The 17,330-nt window shown below is 48.1% G+C and overlaps 6 protein-coding genes across 7 annotated transcripts; 4 read left to right on the top strand and 2 right to left on the bottom strand.

Annotated features, from left to right (window-relative positions):
- The first annotated feature begins 49 nt into the window (after window positions 1-49).
- Window positions 50-3,964, top strand: E1B28_003991 (uncharacterized protein). 2 transcript variants are annotated; one of them, XM_043148441.1, is made up of 10 exons: window positions 50-400; window positions 465-732; window positions 785-1,484; window positions 1,542-1,635; window positions 1,931-2,038; window positions 2,094-2,590; window positions 2,664-2,769; window positions 2,849-3,244; window positions 3,330-3,663; window positions 3,726-3,964. In XM_043148441.1, the coding sequence occupies exons 1-10, from the start codon at window positions 229-231 to the stop codon at window positions 3,772-3,774; spliced, it is 2,724 nt and encodes a 907-aa protein (XP_043013040.1). In that variant the 5' UTR covers window positions 50-228; the 3' UTR covers window positions 3,775-3,964. The 2 variants fall into 2 exon arrangements, with proteins under 2 accessions (XP_043013040.1, XP_043013041.1); XM_043148442.1 differs by having other exon boundaries at window positions 2,849-3,663.
- A 37-nt stretch (window positions 3,965-4,001) lies between these two features.
- E1B28_003992 (uncharacterized protein) lies at window positions 4,002-8,079 on the bottom strand. Its single transcript, XM_043148443.1, has 6 exons — window positions 6,070-8,079; window positions 5,889-5,976; window positions 5,721-5,832; window positions 5,053-5,609; window positions 4,928-4,997; window positions 4,002-4,870 (listed from the first exon to the last, which is right to left on the bottom strand). Exons 1-6 carry the CDS (start codon window positions 7,836-7,838, stop codon window positions 4,365-4,367), a joined length of 3,102 nt encoding a protein of 1,033 aa, XP_043013042.1. The 5' UTR covers window positions 7,839-8,079; the 3' UTR covers window positions 4,002-4,364.
- Window positions 8,080-8,095: 16 nt separating this feature from the next.
- IMP3 (Small subunit (SSU) processome component) lies at window positions 8,096-9,421 on the top strand. Its single transcript, XM_043148444.1, has 6 exons — window positions 8,096-8,217; window positions 8,271-8,347; window positions 8,400-8,637; window positions 8,688-8,764; window positions 8,823-8,895; window positions 8,950-9,421. Exons 1-6 carry the CDS (start codon window positions 8,158-8,160, stop codon window positions 8,971-8,973), a joined length of 549 nt encoding a protein of 182 aa, XP_043013043.1. The 5' UTR covers window positions 8,096-8,157; the 3' UTR covers window positions 8,974-9,421.
- Window positions 9,404-10,347, top strand: E1B28_003994 (uncharacterized protein; the record flags this gene model as incomplete). Its single annotated transcript, XM_043148445.1, has 4 exons — window positions 9,404-9,438; window positions 9,940-10,062; window positions 10,117-10,146; window positions 10,197-10,347. The coding sequence occupies 4 exons, from the start codon at window positions 9,404-9,406 to the stop codon at window positions 10,345-10,347; spliced, it is 339 nt and encodes a 112-aa protein (XP_043013044.1).
- Window positions 10,348-11,169: 822 nt separating this feature from the next.
- On the top strand, window positions 11,170-15,466 carry E1B28_003995 (uncharacterized protein). Its single transcript, XM_043148446.1, has 24 exons — window positions 11,170-11,536; window positions 11,586-12,236; window positions 12,289-12,495; window positions 12,556-12,566; window positions 12,624-12,692; window positions 12,745-12,871; window positions 12,927-12,955; window positions 13,011-13,104; window positions 13,157-13,328; window positions 13,386-13,445; window positions 13,494-13,519; window positions 13,570-13,692; window positions 13,740-13,893; window positions 13,948-13,969; window positions 14,027-14,237; window positions 14,294-14,560; window positions 14,610-14,670; window positions 14,721-14,833; window positions 14,887-14,896; window positions 14,947-15,041; window positions 15,095-15,148; window positions 15,208-15,234; window positions 15,292-15,309; window positions 15,362-15,466. The coding sequence occupies exons 1-24, from the start codon at window positions 11,213-11,215 to the stop codon at window positions 15,365-15,367; spliced, it is 2,931 nt and encodes a 976-aa protein (XP_043013045.1). The 5' UTR covers window positions 11,170-11,212; the 3' UTR covers window positions 15,368-15,466.
- On the bottom strand, window positions 15,467-17,316 carry E1B28_003996 (uncharacterized protein). Its single transcript, XM_043148447.1, has 4 exons — window positions 17,098-17,316; window positions 16,569-17,040; window positions 15,981-16,508; window positions 15,467-15,918 (listed from the first exon to the last, which is right to left on the bottom strand). Exons 1-4 carry the CDS (start codon window positions 17,236-17,238, stop codon window positions 15,533-15,535), a joined length of 1,527 nt encoding a protein of 508 aa, XP_043013046.1. The 5' UTR covers window positions 17,239-17,316; the 3' UTR covers window positions 15,467-15,532.
- Window positions 17,317-17,330: the final 14 nt, after the last annotated feature.

Consider the following 17,330-nt stretch of genomic DNA (forward strand, 5'->3'; position numbering starts at 1 on the left):
AACCAACACAATGGGACTCGTCTGTGAGTGGCTGTGTCATAGTGTAACTGCCAGGTCGTTCGCCGTCGTTTTTGTCGTCTGCGTTGGCCAACACTCGGTTTTTCCGTGCCAGTGCTTACAGTGGTTGTATGCAACGTACTACTACGCCTAGATTTTACTCGACAGGTTCTTTCTGAGTAACAGAAAAGAGAAACAACGAAACGCGAGAAAACGCACAAAAAAGGGACAATGGAGACACATTATTCCCCTTGGATGCCGTCGCTGGCAGCAGAAGGACAACGACGTCCTCCCAGTGCGGTTGATGACTGGTCGAAAGATCGTTCCGCGACACCATCCGCAACACCAGGAGCCTCAACGTCGAATTCCCTTGATATCAACGATCTCATTAGTGACATCGGTGGTGAGTACACACTTGCTTGCTTCAGGCAGTGTCTCGCGTTCTGAAGCTACCTCGTTATTACCAGCAGCACCATCGGGATCGCCAACGTCGCCGTTCTACAATTTTCAACAAACTCAATACTATGTTCACAACCAGCCTGGACCCTTCAACACAATGCCATACGGTTCGTCATCGTGGTCTACGGCCTCCCTTCCTCTTTCCTCGTACTCCAGCTTGAAAGGCGCAACATCATCCGGTTCTTCCATGTCTTCCCAAATTCAGAGCCATCAGCCTCAGTCACAGGTTCCAACGTCAGCACAGTCGCCCGCAAATGAATCGTCGATGGTGATCGAGTGAGAAATGTAAAACATCTGTTGTCGACGTTTCAGCTAACCTGATTTAAAGCCCCGCGTTAACCTCCATGAATAATGCCAGTACTTCAACGATTAAGCAACAACAACAACAATTCCCTCAGTCAAATTCTCCACAGACAGCCACAACGTCATCATACCCATATTCCACGTATTCTGGTCTATCCGTCTCGCCGTCGTATATATCATACTATCCACCGCAACCCCAGCAACAACAGTCACCCCCGTCACAAGGGACCCTTTCCCCTCAAGCCCTGCATGCCTCATCTCCTCCGTCATCCCTCCTTGGAACAATAACCCCCTCTCAATTCTACGGAAGTGCCCCCCAAATGCAGCAGCAATCTCAACAGCAACAACTTCCACCACAACTGACGCTACACTCCATGGCATCAGGCTCCGGATCACAACCACAAGTTTCGCAGGGACTCACCCTGGAACAGCGTAAGCAGCAACTCCATACCAGTCTCAAGCCTTTGCTTCAGTCATCAGCATTCACCGGGGCACAAGCTGTTAACACGCTTATACAGCGTATTGAGAACTTTGGCATTCAGGAACTTGACGCCGGTTTGCGGCTCGAGATTCTGACAAAGATAAGAGACGGTGCCGGAAACCACTATTTTCGTGCATGGGGTGAGAATCCCGGTGCGATGGACATCACCAGAGAATGGCTCAAGGCAGCGTACATTGCGAAGGACGGCGACCCCCTTGCAGAGACAACCATGCCTCTGTTGCACGTAAGTACAGCAATGTTCTGTGACGCTTTTTACGAATTCACATATTTCCTTTCACAGATTATCGATCGATTACCTCTAACGTTGGAGTCGCTCAAGAACTCAAAGCTTGGCAAAATGGTGGTCAAGATCGTCAAGGATCCTCCTACACCTGGTGAGTTGACGTTCCTCCCGTCCCCCTCCTGTTCTCCCCATTTTCGGCGAAGTTTCGCTTTCTCGCGAAACCTACCAGCGTAGTATCTCAGCTTGATTTGCTCGTGTCGAGGCTGAAATGAAACAAAGCGTTCTCCTGTGCTTTCGACCTCCCTCCTTTACGATACTTTCATCATTAATGAAATATAAATACGAACGTTATATCTAACTTATGGTTTGCTTTTTGCTTTCTTTCTTCGCTATGTGGTTGCTTTTCTCGAATCGGTACAAAAACAACGAAATATTATGCCCGATAGCGATCAAGGATATGGCATCCAACGTGGAACGAAGGTGGCGCCAACTCGTAGAGGGAGCGTCAAAGGCCGGTCCAACAACCAATGGCCACAGTAGCAACAATGTCCCAGGTGAGTCCATGCCATTTTTTTGTTCGAGTTGCATCACGTTTCTTATTGTGCACAGCAACGGCAGCTAAGAAGCGGAAGCTCAGCGAGCCTGCGAAAGCCCCACCCGCAAAAAAACCTGCTGTGGGGTTATCGAAACCAGCCACGAACTCTGCACCTCCAATGTCGAAGTCAGCATCAGCTCCGCCAGTGAAGGACGCCAAATCGGATTCATCCTTCTTTTCTGCCCCGAAACCCAAACCCCGGTTACCGACTTTCAAAAAAGCGCCTCCACCGGTCAAGAAGGAGCCGACAGCGGGACAACTGGATGTAAATGTTGCACAGCCTTCTTCGATAGATCCCTTCCAGGAGGTCCTCAAGTCAATGGGTAAAGCGCGGACGCAGTCGCCGGTGACAACGGCGACTCCCCCGACGTCTACACCGACTCCTACGACAAACACAGGTTTAACTAAGTCAGGGAAGAAAAAGAAAGCTGTTACGTGGGCACCAGAAGGCAAATTAGAGTCTATCAAGCTAATTGAGAGGGCCGTCTACGATGATGACCCAGTGGGGGATGTCAGCCCTTCTCCTTTTCATTTTAAGAACAGACTACTCAACGCTCCCTCTTTGTCTTTTTTTCTACTTTTAGGGTATGCACCATCATCACAACAGCTTGCGTGATCTGGACAGGGGAGAGGGAGCTGCGCTTCACGCACATCTCTTCGAGGAAACGTTGGATTGGTCAGAGCCTATTCGTAAGCCCCTAAATTTACCATCACATCGATTGCGACAAAAATCGCTCAACAATCTATATTATACTTCAACCACTCGCAGTGATCGAGATTCCTGATGACATAGAATATGTATCACGGGGGATAGCCAGTCAAGAGAAGACTGTCCAAGAACAACGAGAACAAACTGCTCTCGTTGCGATCTATTTGAGCGACGCTCACATACCTGAGTCCCCTGGTGAACCGACGAACATAGTAGATGCAGAGGAAATGGGCAAGGAAGCCGTTATAATGACCTGTGGGACCGAGGTAGACGAGGAATTCTTTAGCGGTGAGCACCAGCAACAACCAGCCCCCAATTTCGCCACAGTTGCAGACTTGGTTGCTCAACTGGCAACTGGGAACCCCATTATGGGCGTGAGCGGTATGAATAACAACAACATTGGGGTGGGAGATGATCTTGGTATGGCTAACGGATCCAACAACACTAGTCACGGAGGTATGCCAACTTCGTACATTGTTCTTAAGCAGGAGAAATTCCGCATCATGAGCATTCTGAATAATGAAATCTATTGCATATCTAGATTCAATGGCTACGTTCCAACAACTACAGTCGTTATCGCAAGAGCAGGTCCAAATGTTACTTCAGCACATCAATCCGACTGCTCTCGGATTAGGACATGGTCAACCGGGAGATTCACTCGCCGGCGGCGGGCCGGTATCCGGGAGTTTTTCTGAATATGGATATCACGATGATGGAGGTGGCGGTGACCGACCGTGGGCCGATGCCAATAGCGGGATCGGTGGTCGAGGTCGTGGAGGTGGACGTTCCCGTGGACGAGGTCGAGGAGGAGGAGGACCGGAAGGAGGGTTTAGACACAATAAAAGAAAACCATGCAGTTTCTTTCAATCTGGAAGGCGAGCGAACCATGAATCTCTGAGAAATCATAAGCACAAACTAATCGTTTCCCATGTCACAGATGCAAGTATGGGGATCAGTGCGACTTTGTACATGAGTTGGTTTCGTAGCAGGCGCTCGTCCATTCTTTTATTTTTTATCGTTTCTTGGACATGGCGAATGAGATTATACCTCTCCTTCCACACGTTCCCTCTCTTGCAACGCATTTTTTGTCATTCAGTAGTGCATCCGTACATTTATTCATCCATAGTACTTTAGACCGCAATCCAATACTTATGAGGATACAGTTCCAATGCTACCTATATACGGATGTCACACATGTGTCAGAAAACCGAAGGAAAGCTTATTTGAGAGATGCGGATTTGGTAGATATACAAGTACATCAAATGATAAATATACGTAGCTCAAAAAAAAACCATAAAACAAAGCGTCTCCTGCCAAAAAAGTAAGATATCCGATGCGGTGCCAATTAACTAGGTTACAATCTATGCCAGGTAGAAGAGACAGATGAAAGGGGAAATTAACGATTGCAGGTCAATATAAGAGCAAGACGACACTTGAAGGAGAGAAGGGAAACAAGGAAAGCGGGAGATAAGGTCAGAAAGGAGACACAGTAAAGAGCACAGTACGACAAAATAACACAGAATGAGATAATGTACCGTCAGAGGAGAAATAAACAACAATCAAATGAGTAGGACTTTCAAGAACCCCCCGCCTTCCGTCTTCGTTGCGGACGTTTTGTTTGAGTCTCATTGTCAGGGTTTTTCCGTTTGAGCGTACCAGGAGCCATGGACGGTGTGGAACCACCCGGTGTCGAGGATGTTGCCGCGCCGGAGACACCAATAGTGGTTCCTCCTGGTCCGTTAGACCCTGAAGGAATGGGTTGGGGAATTGTCTTGTGCTGCTTCCGAGGCGAACTTTGTGCAGACGCTGGGGCATTCTGCGGTGAACTCATGGCCGAGGCCATCGATGGTGTCTGGGTCATGGAGTTTGGGTTTGTGATGGAGGGGGGAGCGGGAGAGTATAACGTTATTGCAGGGCTAGTTAGGTTTGTGGATGGCATGTTCACTACCGAACCGAGGGGGAAATTGGCTGTGGTAGGGGTGTTCATTCCTTGTGCGAGGTTATTGTAACCATTCATCATCTGACTGGCTTGGAAATGCGGTATTGAATCACGCAGTTTCAAACCTATGGCCCTCAAAGCCTCTGTAACCGTGCCCATCAATACCAAGGTGATTAGAGGAGGCTGGTTGAAAGACGCACCAAGCGGACCGAGATTATGATCAGCAGAAAAAGTGATCAGGTCAGCCATGTCAGCACAACTATCCGACAACTAAAGTGGACTGCAATTAGTTGAACGAGCAGCATGTTGCGATAAACCAACTCACCTCCAAACACCGCATCGTCGCCTGTGGTATACCAAATGCATTCACTGGTTCTCCCGGAATAATGCCACGTTCAATCGTGATCCTCGGCTCTTCCCATTTCTTATCCTCATCTTGTTGATCCACGACACTATCCATCGAGCCCGAAGTTGGCATTCCATTGACAGAATGTCTCCCGCTCCCACCTCGTGCCATCTTCGGTGACTCCACGGACCGCAATCCTATGATGGCCTCCAGTGCAATATACTTCTCGTGACTCCTGGCTTCGAATTCGAAATTCTCGAACTTTAGGTAGTAATGCCCCCCAGCTTGATGCGGGTTTCCGCCAGCGTTCGGCGGTTGGGCAGCTGTTAGAACGACATGAACTGTCATCGGTCCTTTGAGCGCGACCGTGTATCCGTTGCTGAATCTGTACGTCCATATCGCACTAACGCATTCAACAACAGCGTGTCCATAGTCGTATATTCGTTCTCGGGCACCATCGAGGGTCAACGTCATAGACTTTACTCCCGACTGTGCCGTTACGAGAAAAAACCGTGGAAGGACGGGAACGCCAATTTCTGTGTGTTGTAAAATGGAGCCATAAGGAATAGGGCAAGGAAGTGGGTGTAAAGAGTATTGTTCAAGTTAGTACTTCTTCGGTTCGTTACTGAACTTTCCAAAAAACGCACCGAACACTTTCGCCTCCGCTCGTTGATTATCCTTCCATAAGGTGTACTTCATGATTGCCTTCGGAGTGAAGAAATCTCGCACCAATCCCTCCCACCAGCACAACTGCAGTTTCTATGAGAAATGTGAGTTTCAAAGAAGTCTCTCGAAGACAGTGCTCAAAGCTTCACCGTTTTACTATCGTTCGCTAACACACCACTGAACTGCATAAGCCTCAATAGCCCTTGTCCATGCCCGACGGCATGAGGATGAGGCAATCTATGATGAAAAAATGTAAATGAATTAGAACTGATCCGTGCGATGACAATGAATGAAAAACAGCCGAAAGATGACCGATATGAAGAAACTCACGAGGGTGCCATAGAGGAAATTGAATTCAATTGACCAGGGCGCATCATCGAATAACCAGGAGGGGGTGGTCCTTGCATACCAGCCCCAGGGCCGATAGCTGACTGGCTAGGCCCAGCTGGTGCCGAAGGCGGTGAGGGCTCATCCCGTGGAGAAGGCTCGGCATGTGGGGCTCCTGAAGCATGCTGCTGCTGCTGTGGTGCCAAATGCTGCTGAGGGGCGTTCGATGCTTGTGGGGGTCTCGGAGCAATAGCCAGTGGTTGCTGTTGTGATGACGGTCCCGATTGCGGCGCAGAGGATCCTGTGGATGCTGATGGCCCAAGACCTCCAGACGAAGGGGGTCGTAGGCCTGTTTGAGGTAGAGACTGAGAAGATGGTCCACTATTCTGAGAAGGTATCCTTGTCGGCTGATGAAGCCCTGACGAGTTGGGGGGCGGATGCTGTTGCGGCTGCAATGAATTTAGGTGTTGAGATGATGACTGCAGTGAAGTAGGACGAGGGGTATGCGATGAAGGTGGTCTTCCGACGGGATTGTTCTGCGGTTGGGACTGCGGCCGAGTAGGATACATGTTCATGTTTGGGTCACTAGCATGTGATGGGGAATGGTGTTGTTGAGAAGAGGGTGGTCGATGGGATGGGTGGTGTGTATGGGATGGATTATGGGATTGTTGCACATGTGGGGATACTCCATTTTGACGTGGAGGCATGCCAAATGGACCGTAACTTTCTCCTGGATGCATCTGCTCCAGTTTCTGAGCTGGTGTCATTGTAAAAGTCGGATGGCTGGATGCGCTGTTAGGTGTATTACCTAGACTGTTGGGTAACGATTGCGACATCTCAATCTGGTTGGGAGGAGAACTGGGCCCGCCGAAAGGGTAACCATTGGATATTCGGTTTGGTGATCCTTGAGGGAAGTTGGGATTACTCCCGTAGTTAGGCATGAACATATTATTATCTGGTGTTCGACGGTTCATTTGAGATTGCGACGACCCTGGACCAGCCATTGACATGTTCGGTGTAGGACGAGGAGACGAGGAGAGCTGAGGTTGGAGAGAATTAGGAAACTCTCCTCGATGAGGAGGAAGACCCCCAGGAATGCCAGTCTGCGCAAGCGAAGGTTGCGGTGGATTGAGACTACCCATGAGAGGCATCGCCGTAGGTCGGCCGATGTTATTCATGTTTTGGTTCGCCAGCGTATTAGGACGGTTCATAGACATAGTGCCGTCAGGTCCCATATGGCCTCGCATCGAAGATTGAGGTTGTTGACCTGGAAGAGGTTGACCAACTTGTCGTATCCCATTTGGAGGCAAGTTCTGTGGATTCATACCCATACCCATCGAAGGGTTACCCATGCTCTGACCCATACCCAAACCCATCGTACCAGGATTCATCGAGGATTGCGAGTTTACACGACGTATCTGGTTCGTAGGTCCAGAACTACCGGGCATCATATTCGGTGGAAAATTGAGGCCACCCATGTTCATGTTGTTCATCTGGCCAGGCACGGCACCGAGGTTCATAGGTGGTCCGTTTTGACCAGGACGAGGAGCCATATGACGGGGCTGCTGAGCTGCCAACATAGAACCGGGCTGTTGAAGATAGCGATTATTGGAGTTCGAAGGACTTCCCGTAAGCATGCCCATTGGCGGATGACTGGACTGATTTGAACCTGGTGGGAGACCAGTCTGCTGGGGATTCATGAAAGGACCACCAGCGAGGCCGAGCATTTGGGGCATCCCGCCCTGTCGCATCATTTCTGGAGGACGGTTCATTTAATGACGAAGGTGGAGGAACAACGGAGGGAAGTGGGGATGAAAAAACAGAAAAGTAAGCGAGGCTGATAGTGATTGATACAGCTCGGTGTGGTATTATCTGGAAAATCGAGGACGAAAACGACGAGAAATGGGGGAAGCTGGCGTAATAGGTGAGCAGGACGACGTCGACGTCGAGGGCAAGCTCTGCTCAACGCTGCCACCAACAATGAGCAAAGCTTAGCTCAGAATGGTGGGAGCCCGAATTCTTCTTCCCACGTGTCCTCAACACAGTACATAACACACACCAACCCAACCTAAGAGCCTATACCGGCTTACAATGGTCAGAAAACTCAAGCACCACGAACAGAAACTCCTGAAAAAAGTCGATTTCCTCAATGTGAGCGTTCACGCCCCGGCCGGATTTTTTTTTCTTTCTTAAACCGTTTGCAGTGGAAACAAGATGCAAATCTTCGAGAGATCAAAGTAATGCGCCGCTATCATATTCAGGACAGAGAGGACTATCACAAGTGAGTCTCAGTTTTGCAGACAACAGAAAATAGAAATGATACGCGTCCCAAGATACAATAAACTTTGCGGGTCACTTCGCTCGTTCGCTCATCGCCTTACTCTTATACACGCCCAGGACCCGTTCCGTGCACGGATGGAGAGCCAGCTTCTAAACAAACTGTATGATATGGGTGTCCTCAACTCCACTGCAAAGCTCAGCGATGTGGACAAGCTGACTGTCGCTACCTTTTGTCGGCGTCGCCTCGCCGTTTTTATGTGCATGTCCAAAATGGCCGAGACCGTCAGTGCAGTAGGTGTTACAACTCCTAGTGCTGTATCTATCTCTCATCCTGCCCTTAGGCTGCGAAATTCATCGAACAAGGACATGTTCGTGTTGGTCCCGATACGATCACTGACCCAGCATATCTTGTGACAAGGTACTCACCGAATTCTTTTCTTTTTGACGCGACGCTGGTCTAACCACATTGATTCTAGACGGATGGAAGATTTTGTGACATGGGTTGACACATCCAAACTGAAACGAATAGTCATGTCATACAATGATGAGGTTTTATCTTTTTCTTTTAGATTGTCCCTACATCATTGACCGCCTTCCTTGCAGTTGGATGATTTCGATTTACTTTGAACCAGTCAACCAGGTGTTTCTTCCTCGGACTTCCCGTCTTCTTCACAGATGTGACAATCTCAGAAGCCTTGGACTCTTGGGTATATTTGGCTATCGTGCGGGTGACAACGCCTGAGCCGCGGAAGATACGCGTTGAACGCGCTCCTGTGGTCCTCTTCACCACATACCCTGACATCACCTTCTCAAATCAATCACTGTCATACCACAATTAACCTACATAGAGTAGACATAGGGACAACACCCTCACATCTACAGATTCCACTCGACAGCTTTCGCGAGCAACGCTGTGTATTTTTAGTTTAACGTTCTGCGGGACTTGCAACGATCTCCTCAGGATTTGCCTCATCTGCATGCGCCACTAACTTCTTAGTCATATGGACGACTAAAAGCTTCAATTTCACGGCCTCGAGCCTGACGCATCAAGGATATAATGGTGTTTTGTACCGAGAAATCTACTATTCAGAAGTCTGTGGATAAGATAAGATCATGTTGAAGTAAACTAGACTTGCCTTACACCTCTGATCAGTAATAAATTTGTCTCACTACTAAAGTACCCTAGAGTCTTGATACTCTTGCAGAGATGGTCATGAATCTCATAAAACAATGTGGCAGTTTTAGATGGCAGGAGTTAAAAACTTACTATAAGTCAGGCTTCGACTACGCGTTGGTGTAGCACAATCAAAACTATTTAAATGCATAGCTTTGGACCACTGTATTACAATTGCACAGGTGGAATGTCCACGAAAAGAAAGCATTTCGCTGTGCGTGTTATTCAGACGTGCAAGTTGAGTATGTTGTCTGTGCACATTCCACCTGTGCCCTCCTTTTCTTTTTCTTCACAAGCTTTCGGACTGGAGCACAGACCGCTACTTACTCTTTGGCATGTCAATATATTTGGATTTCTACGTAACTCGATGATACTCGGGAACGTGGATCAAACGTGGATCCATGCTTCCACGGTCACAGAAGCCTCTATTTCTGGCCACCCGCAACAGCTTCTCTTGCAGAACTTCATGGTGCTCTAGTAGCCTCTGCTACCACTACTGGAACTGACGCTATCTATGACCATCATCTGATTTCACTTTTGTGGTTTGGAGTCTCTAAATTTTGGTTCAGGGTTTAAACGTTTACCAATCGGACTAGGTTGAAGATAAAGAGACATATTCTCTCAACGTACGCCTTAACCTAAATTATGGATAAGTATGTAACTGATAGCGCTACAGACAGGCTTATGATTATGCCGGCACTGGTAGCATTCTTCCGGCTGAGAGCAAGAGAACATGCACGACTGTTGGTGACCTCGGTGGTGGATGGTCTAGTACCCACTGCTTCTGTGAGAGGAAACGAACTCTAATAACCGAAATTGGGCAATAACTTGACAGTGGCTATGATTATGCACGACCATGGATACGAACTTCTCTCCCAATACATCTGCATCTCTTAGTCTGCATCCCGTTTTCTCAGCCTTGGTTGGTATACCATATAAAAAGCGGTCAGGAAAAGGACAGAATAAGTATTTGGAATATATTGCCATCTGGTTACCGGATATATGAGGTTGATCATGCCGGAACTCGCAGGTTGTGGTCACGGCCGATAATTCGCCTACATAGAGAAGCTAGTAGTTCCGGCGTTTCCCGATGGCGCGTAATTTTCTGCCTTACTACAGTAATAGTCCTTCATTCTGAATAGTAGCATTGTGACTGAGAACAATCTCCTGATGTTTTGAGCGAGAAGCTGCAACGCAAAGGTCAGCAGTCAGGAAATCTCAGCTGCGCCAAGTTGGATCGGACAAAGCAATGATGACAATGACGAACCGCTTTTACTGGGAGTGCACTGTATACTGAAATCATAGCATTGTTTAAAAAAACTATACTTCTTTGTGATATTAGGATATGTCAAAGCCTTGAACCAGCGGGATATATATCTTGGTTCAAAAAATCACGCCTGATTCGAGGTGAGTGGAATCGAATGGAAGGATAAAACCGCCCTGTTGTGATCATCACAAGACACCGAAACTTGCTTTAGCTGAGGGTGGCAATATATATAATTAGGGATTGGACGATTGTACGCGTTGAAACACGTCGGACCGCGTTATTAAATTATTAAAGACGCGCAAAGACGCGCGCACGTGAGATACGTGACTCAGTGACAAGCTTGGTGGCGTGTCTCGATTTGTAAAAACAAGGCTTTTTGTAAGTTGTTTTCCCCAGGCAACCCTCAACAGCGATCCTTTTCCCTGATGCCACCCCGTACCCGCCGCTCTCTGCGGGCTACGACTTCTGCAAGCCCTTCAACTGTTGCAACCACCAATCCCACGCCTCTTTTCAGCACCAGAACATCGCCCGCCGACACATCACCCTCTGAGATAGAAGACCAAGTACCAGTGAAGCCTCAAACAAGAGCTGCGGCGAAGAGAAAAACCAAACATGATTATGACTCTGGTGAAGACCAAGTGCATACGTCTACCCAGGCTTCGAGACCCGCCCTGAAGCGGCGGGCCTTAAGTAACCGCGTGTATATCGAAGTGCCCGCAGCAAATCACGAGGGAGGGAAGAGGAACAGTGTAAGTTCCTTCCTGAGCATTCGTGTCTCAAATTTATTCTGCCCAGCAGTTGGGGTACAACGGAAGCAAAGGAAAAGAAAAGGATGTCACTACAGGCAGTGAATCCGAGCTCTCAAGCGACGAATTAGAAGACGATGAAACCGGGTCCTTGATGGACTTTGATAGTAGTGGCTCCGAATTTCTTACATCTAACCCCGAGAGTGAAGAAGATTCCGATGCAGGCAGAGATGACCGATGGCTTCGACTTCCTCAAGATATGTTAGACGATGAGCACGACGATCTCATGCTTGAAGCCGCGTTAAAACTCTCTCGACAAAACCAAGAGGCGAACAATAGTTCAGGGCCATCATCGTCCTTGAGTTCGACTCGCGACGTCAACCCTGAAGCCCTTCGTCATGCTGCCTTGGCTGAACGTCGTCTCAACAGGCAGTCGGAAACGAGCTCTGATTTCGGTGCTGCCTTGGATCTTGACGACCTCTCCTCTCTCTCTTCTGAAGAACCTGGTGTGCCCGTTGTTAAAGGCAAAGGTAAGAGCAAAGCGAGAGCGAAGGCTAAGTCAAGATCAAGCACGAAACCCATGAGTCTTACTCAAATGCGCAAGTTGAGAAGAGAGGAACGAAGAAGGAGACTGGAGGAGACATCACCTGCAAAAGCTGAAGAAAAGGCATTACGCAAAAAGTTGGGGCGAGGGCTGACACCTGTACGCATCGCTCATGGTCAACGGTGGTCCCAGTTACTGAGTAGTACTACAGGCTGAGAGAACTTCGATCGCCTTGCGTGTGCATCACGAAGAGCTTCGCGATGTATGGGGAGATTTAGAGGCTAAGATTGAGGTAATCCAGCCTGTGAAGGCCGAGCAACCTGCAGGTATCAAGCTTACACTTTTACCTTTTCAACTGGAGAGTTTGCATTGGATGCGAAAGCAAGAGAAGGGAATCTGGCGTGGTGGTATGCTTGCGGTACGCTTGCTCATCACCAATCTCTCCTCCTTGTCTTACCATCACGCTCGTGTTTTTCAGGATGAGATGGGGTAAGTTGTGCGCCTTATTGGACGCATATATAGTCCTCATTATTTGCCCTTGTAAAGTATGGGGAAAACAATCCAGGTCATTGCTCTGCTTGTCTCGGATCGAAAGAAACCCAACCTTGTGATTGCGTGAGTTCTGGGTTTCGTTTATTACCGATCAGTTCTCAGTGCTGGTTTCTAGACCTACCGTAGCAATTATGCAATGGAAAAACGAAATAGAAGCACATACACAACCGAACCTCAAGGTTCTCGTTTGGCACGGCTCTTCTAGGGAAACGGATAAAAAAGAGCTCCAGAAATATGACGTTGTAAGTTTCGGTTTGAAACTCCTGTTATGGAGCACATGTCGATGTTTTGATCCAGATTTTGACTACGTACGCGATCCTAGAAAGGTATATATAGTGTCCGTTATCGTTGTTTCCTTTGTTAAAACCTCTCGTTTTCCAGCGCTTTTCGCAAGCAGGAGGTAGGCTTCAAGAGAAAAGGCCAAATTGTCAAGGAGCGGTCACCACTCCATCAAATAATCTGGAGCAGAATTATTGTATGTCACCCTTCTGTGACCTCTACCGCCTTTGTCTGATCTCTTGCTACAGCTCGATGAAGCCCATAACATTAAGGAACGTTCCACTAATACGGCGAAAGCAGCTTTCGAATTACAGGGTGAAGGTCGCTGGTGTCTATCGGGGACTCCCCTTCAGAATCGCGTGGGAGAGCTGTACTCTCTCGTCAGGTTCTTGGGCGGCGACCCATTCTCATTCTACTTTTGTGGGTTGACCCTTTATGCACCACGCCCCCTCGTGTTGATCTTTCCGTTCAAAACAGGTAAACTTTGTTCTTGCAAGTCATTACATTGGAAGTTTTCCAACAAACGAACATGCGATGGTAAATTCCCTCTGCCTTAAGTCTCGCGCCTACTAATTCGGTCTGTAGATTGCGGTCACAGTCCCATGCAGCATGTTTGTGGTTTTTCCGGGCATCGGTTGTTCAGTTCTGACCCTCCCTCTAGACTTGCTTTTGGAATTCCGAAATCCTCACACCCATTCAGAAGCATGGAATGGTTGGACCAGGCAAGGCCGCCTTCAAAAAACTCAAGATTTTGCTTGACAGAATGATGCTTCGGCGTACCAAGGTCTTTCCGCTTCGTATGTTTTGTATGCAGACGCTCACGTTCTCCAGCTTCAACGCGCCGACGATCTTGGTCTACCACCTCGCACCGTAATTGTTCGCAACGATTTTTTCAGTCCTGAAGAGAAGGAGTTGTACAATTCCCTTTTCTCTGATGCAAAAAGACAATTCAATACGTATCTGGACCAAGGAACTATTCTCAATAGTGGGTTACCTTAATGTGTCTCTCTCCTATCTACTTCCAACCATATCTTTCCAGATTATTCCAACATCTTTAGCTTGTGAGTAACCCAAGTTGTTGCCACTGGAGTGCTTATTCAACAGCTGACCTTCACTAGACTAACGCGCATGCGGCAAATGGCTTGTCATCCGGATCTCGTCATACGGAGCAAGACCAATGCGGGCAAATTCAATGCAGAAGACGTTGGGGAAGCCACTATCTGTCGAATCTGCAATGAGATTGCAGAGGATGCGATCCAATCTAAATGCCGGCATATTTTTGATAGAGAATGCATCAAGCAATATCTCAACACTGCTATTGAACAAAATGTATGTGTAACCCCTGGTTCATTTTGCCTAGCTCATGATCACCACACGTCCTACAGCCTGCTTGTCCTGTGTGCTTTGTGCCTTTGACGATTGACTTGGAGGCGCAGGCGCTTGACCTAAATGAAAACCTTCCTAGCACTAGGCAAGGAATTTTGGGCCGTCTTGATCTCGACAAATGGAGGTCTTCCACCAAAATTGAAGCACTTGTTGAAGAGCTTAGCAATCTCCGAAGTCAAGATGCTTCAACGAAAAGCCTCGTTTTTAGCCAATTTGTCAACTTCCTCGATTTGATTGCGTACCGCTTGAAAAAGGCGGGTTTCAATGTGAGTCGTTTTCATCATTGGTGAACCAGCATCCGACAACCTTACACAGATATGTCGTCTCGAGGGAACGATGAGTCCTCAAGCACGAGACGCAACAATCAAACACTTCAGTTCGTCAGCGACCTCCTTTTCATTGAACGCCTTCTGAAATAGAAAAAAGTGAACACCGTCGATGTCACAGTCTTCCTTGTCAGTCTGAAGGCGGGCGGGGTGGCACTCAATCTAACTGAAGCCTCTCGAGTATACCTTATGGACAGTTGGTGGAATCCTGCCGTAAGCACCCTCTGATCCTATCTTGTACATGTCATTTCTCACGCACCGTTCAGGTTGAGTTCCGTGCGTGATTCAATTTCTTGTAAAGGATTCGTTGTGCTCATTCAACACAGAGGCTATGGATCGTATTCATCGATTGGGCCAGCATCGTCCCGTAAAAGCCATCAAGCTTGTTGTTGAAGATAGTATCGAAAGTCGTATCGTCCAGGTGTGTCTGTGTGGGTTAGACTCGCGTGTACTCCAGGACTCATTCCTCCTCAGTTGCAAGAGAAGAAGTCAGCAATGATAGATGCCACTCTCAACCCAGATGACTCCGTGAGTGGACCCATGTCGCTCTGTATTTAGTACCCTTACTGATGCATACACACACTTAGGCAATGGGCAGATTGACACCGGCCGATGTAAGCCCCTTGAATCTCTCTCTTTACTTCAAAATGACGTTGATAACCCATTTTTAGTTGCAATTCCTTTTCCGCGTAAGTTGCCTTCGTCAGCTCGGTACGCAGAGACCAACTCATTCGTTCTTAGCTCTAAAATACTATTACTACACCGCTGGTCCATTACATGACAGCCTATTGTACCTTATCTTGATCAATTTCGATGATCGTCTTACACGATACACTATTGAATAGAAGGGAGCGCCGCGAAAGATTAAAAATAACTCTCCATCAAGCTAGTATATCGGCAAGGATGCAACGATCAACAAACGACGCCCTGCCTTGTCCGTTGCTGCTTCACCTTGGAGGAGCCCAACCGTTTGATAACCCGATCCTTCTGCGGAGTGTTAATGGAGAGGTTCATCAACTCGTCAAAGTCAGTCTCATCCGATGAATCATTTGGTACGTTGTGAGCTCTATCTGTAAACAGAAGACCACGGTCCTCTGGCGCTAGACCCTCATACGACTCATAAGACCGTCGTTTTGAGGGACTTGACTGAAGATTGTCATAATGGCAACCACCCTGGCGCCTCTTACTCGGTGACGAGGGAGGACGTTTGACCTTCGAGACGTCGGGTGAGATAGCCATGGGAGACCCAGGCGGAAGGTTCTCCGTTTCGGCGACCAGGATCGGCTTCTTCTTGGTCGCTAGAATTTACAAAGAACGAGGTCAATGAACGAAAATGTGATGAAAAGATTTAGAACAGTACCTTGAGCTTTAGCTTTAGTTGCACCAACCTTTGACAAGGCTTTCGCGGTCTTGAATCGTCCACCAAGGGCGACGTCGCCACCGGAGGCAACAAGGGTTTGCTGCACCTCCCAGTCTGCCGGACGCATCTTCTTCCAGTCTTCGATAACCTTTTCAACCCACACGTCCGCTTCTCCTTCGACGTGAAAGTCGATGATTCCTGACCATTCCGAACCAGGTGCAGTCTTGTTTACAAAGACGACCTTGCCCATCCACGGCTTAGATCTAAGTTTGGATGTGCTCGTTAGATCGGGTGATGGTGTATTGTGTGCGTGGACGGCTTTCGAAAATTCCTTCACCAGCTTCTTTAGTCCATGAACTTTCAATGAAGTTCCCATAATGATGAGCATATCCGGCTTGCGCCCGAGGTCAAAGGATTGAACTGTGCCAATGTCATCTCCCAAGGGGTGGATCTCGTCGTATAGGACAATGGCGGGCCGAAGGGTGCCAATGCGAATGGCCCTCGCAGAACGAGCAACGCGAGACTTAGCTGAATGTGATCAAATTAAATTCCAAACAGTTGTATGAGAGGGGAGAATCGAGGACTTACATCGGTGGAGACATTCAGGACAAGGAGGACTCTGGCCTTGTTCGAAGACTATCAGGTGGTCTTCAGAGCAAGGGAACTCCGCAGAGCATGACTGGCAACGAACGCGATGTATATCACCATGCAGCTGAACGTTTCGCTGCAGCTTTAAAGGTATCTTGTTCTTTCCTTTCCCCGACAGAGTAGAGTCGTTAGGCGGAGGAGAAAGGCCTGCACGCTCTTCTAACCCGTCGATATTTTGAGTGTAAGAGCGGAGGAGTTTTTTCTTGATATCAAGGGTCTTGAGAAAATTATGGGTAGGAGTGGGAGATGCGGTATCAATAGCGCGTTTGAGTTTAGAGATAAAGGTATAGAATAATGCTGTGGATGTCGGTTCACGGAAAAGCGACGCGTCGAAGAGATCCCGGCCTTTTATCACTGCGTCTGGGTGCTGCTGTTTTACGAGTGCGTAAAGGCCATCAGAGGAGCGAAAATCCTAATTAAATTATATAGGCCTCAGTCCTAAAAATAATGAATAACTGAAAGGGCGTACGGGTATTCCAGATGAACATGAGATTCCAGCACCCGTTACGACTACTATCTTCTTGCATTTAGCCACAGAAAGTGATAGATCACCCAAAGAGCGACGGGTATGAGGGTCGGACTCAACATGCCGAGGGTTGAGGGTGATCATGGCGAGGAAAATGAGGGTAAGTGGAGGCCGTGGTAGGTTCAAAAAGTTCCCACATCGATGTTCAACTGTGAAGGCGCGTCTACCACGTGATC

This window comes from Marasmius oreades, chromosome 2 (genome assembly GCF_018924745.1).
Source record: "Marasmius oreades isolate 03SP1 chromosome 2, whole genome shotgun sequence".
Lineage (NCBI taxonomy): Eukaryota > Fungi > Basidiomycota > Agaricomycetes > Agaricales > Marasmiaceae > Marasmius > Marasmius oreades.

Coding starts and splice junctions, on each gene's coding strand:
- E1B28_003991 (XM_043148441.1), top strand. CDS start 229: ATGGAGACACATTATTCCCCTTGGATGCCGTCGCTGGCAGCAGAAGGA. Junction 733..784: donor GAATCGTCGATGGTGATCGA/GTGAGAAATGTA, acceptor CCTGATTTAAAG/CCCCGCGTTAACCTCCATGA. Junction 2,591..2,663: donor ATGATGACCCAGTGGGGGAT/GTCAGCCCTTCT, acceptor TTCTACTTTTAG/GGTATGCACCATCATCACAA.
- E1B28_003992 (XM_043148443.1), bottom strand. CDS start 7,838: ATGAACCGTCCTCCAGAAATGATGCGACAGGGCGGGATGCCCCAAATG. Junction 5,977..6,069: donor ATTTCCTCTATGGCACCCTC/GTGAGTTTCTTC, acceptor TTTTCATCATAG/ATTGCCTCATCCTCATGCCG. Junction 4,998..5,052: donor CGACGATGCGGTGTTTGGAG/GTGAGTTGGTTT, acceptor AGTCCACTTTAG/TTGTCGGATAGTTGTGCTGA.
- IMP3 (XM_043148444.1), top strand. CDS start 8,158: ATGGTCAGAAAACTCAAGCACCACGAACAGAAACTCCTGAAAAAAGTC. Junction 8,638..8,687: donor TGGCCGAGACCGTCAGTGCA/GTAGGTGTTACA, acceptor TCCTGCCCTTAG/GCTGCGAAATTCATCGAACA. Junction 8,765..8,822: donor CCAGCATATCTTGTGACAAG/GTACTCACCGAA, acceptor CATTGATTCTAG/ACGGATGGAAGATTTTGTGA.
- E1B28_003995 (XM_043148446.1), top strand. CDS start 11,213: ATGCCACCCCGTACCCGCCGCTCTCTGCGGGCTACGACTTCTGCAAGC. Junction 12,237..12,288: donor TGGGGCGAGGGCTGACACCT/GTACGCATCGCT, acceptor GTAGTACTACAG/GCTGAGAGAACTTCGATCGC. Junction 13,894..13,947: donor CCAAGGAACTATTCTCAATA/GTGGGTTACCTT, acceptor ATATCTTTCCAG/ATTATTCCAACATCTTTAGC.
- E1B28_003996 (XM_043148447.1), bottom strand. CDS start 17,238: ATGATCACCCTCAACCCTCGGCATGTTGAGTCCGACCCTCATACCCGT. Junction 17,041..17,097: donor CATGTTCATCTGGAATACCC/GTACGCCCTTTC, acceptor TAATTTAATTAG/GATTTTCGCTCCTCTGATGG. Junction 16,509..16,568: donor TCCTGAATGTCTCCACCGAT/GTAAGTCCTCGA, acceptor GATCACATTCAG/CTAAGTCTCGCGTTGCTCGT.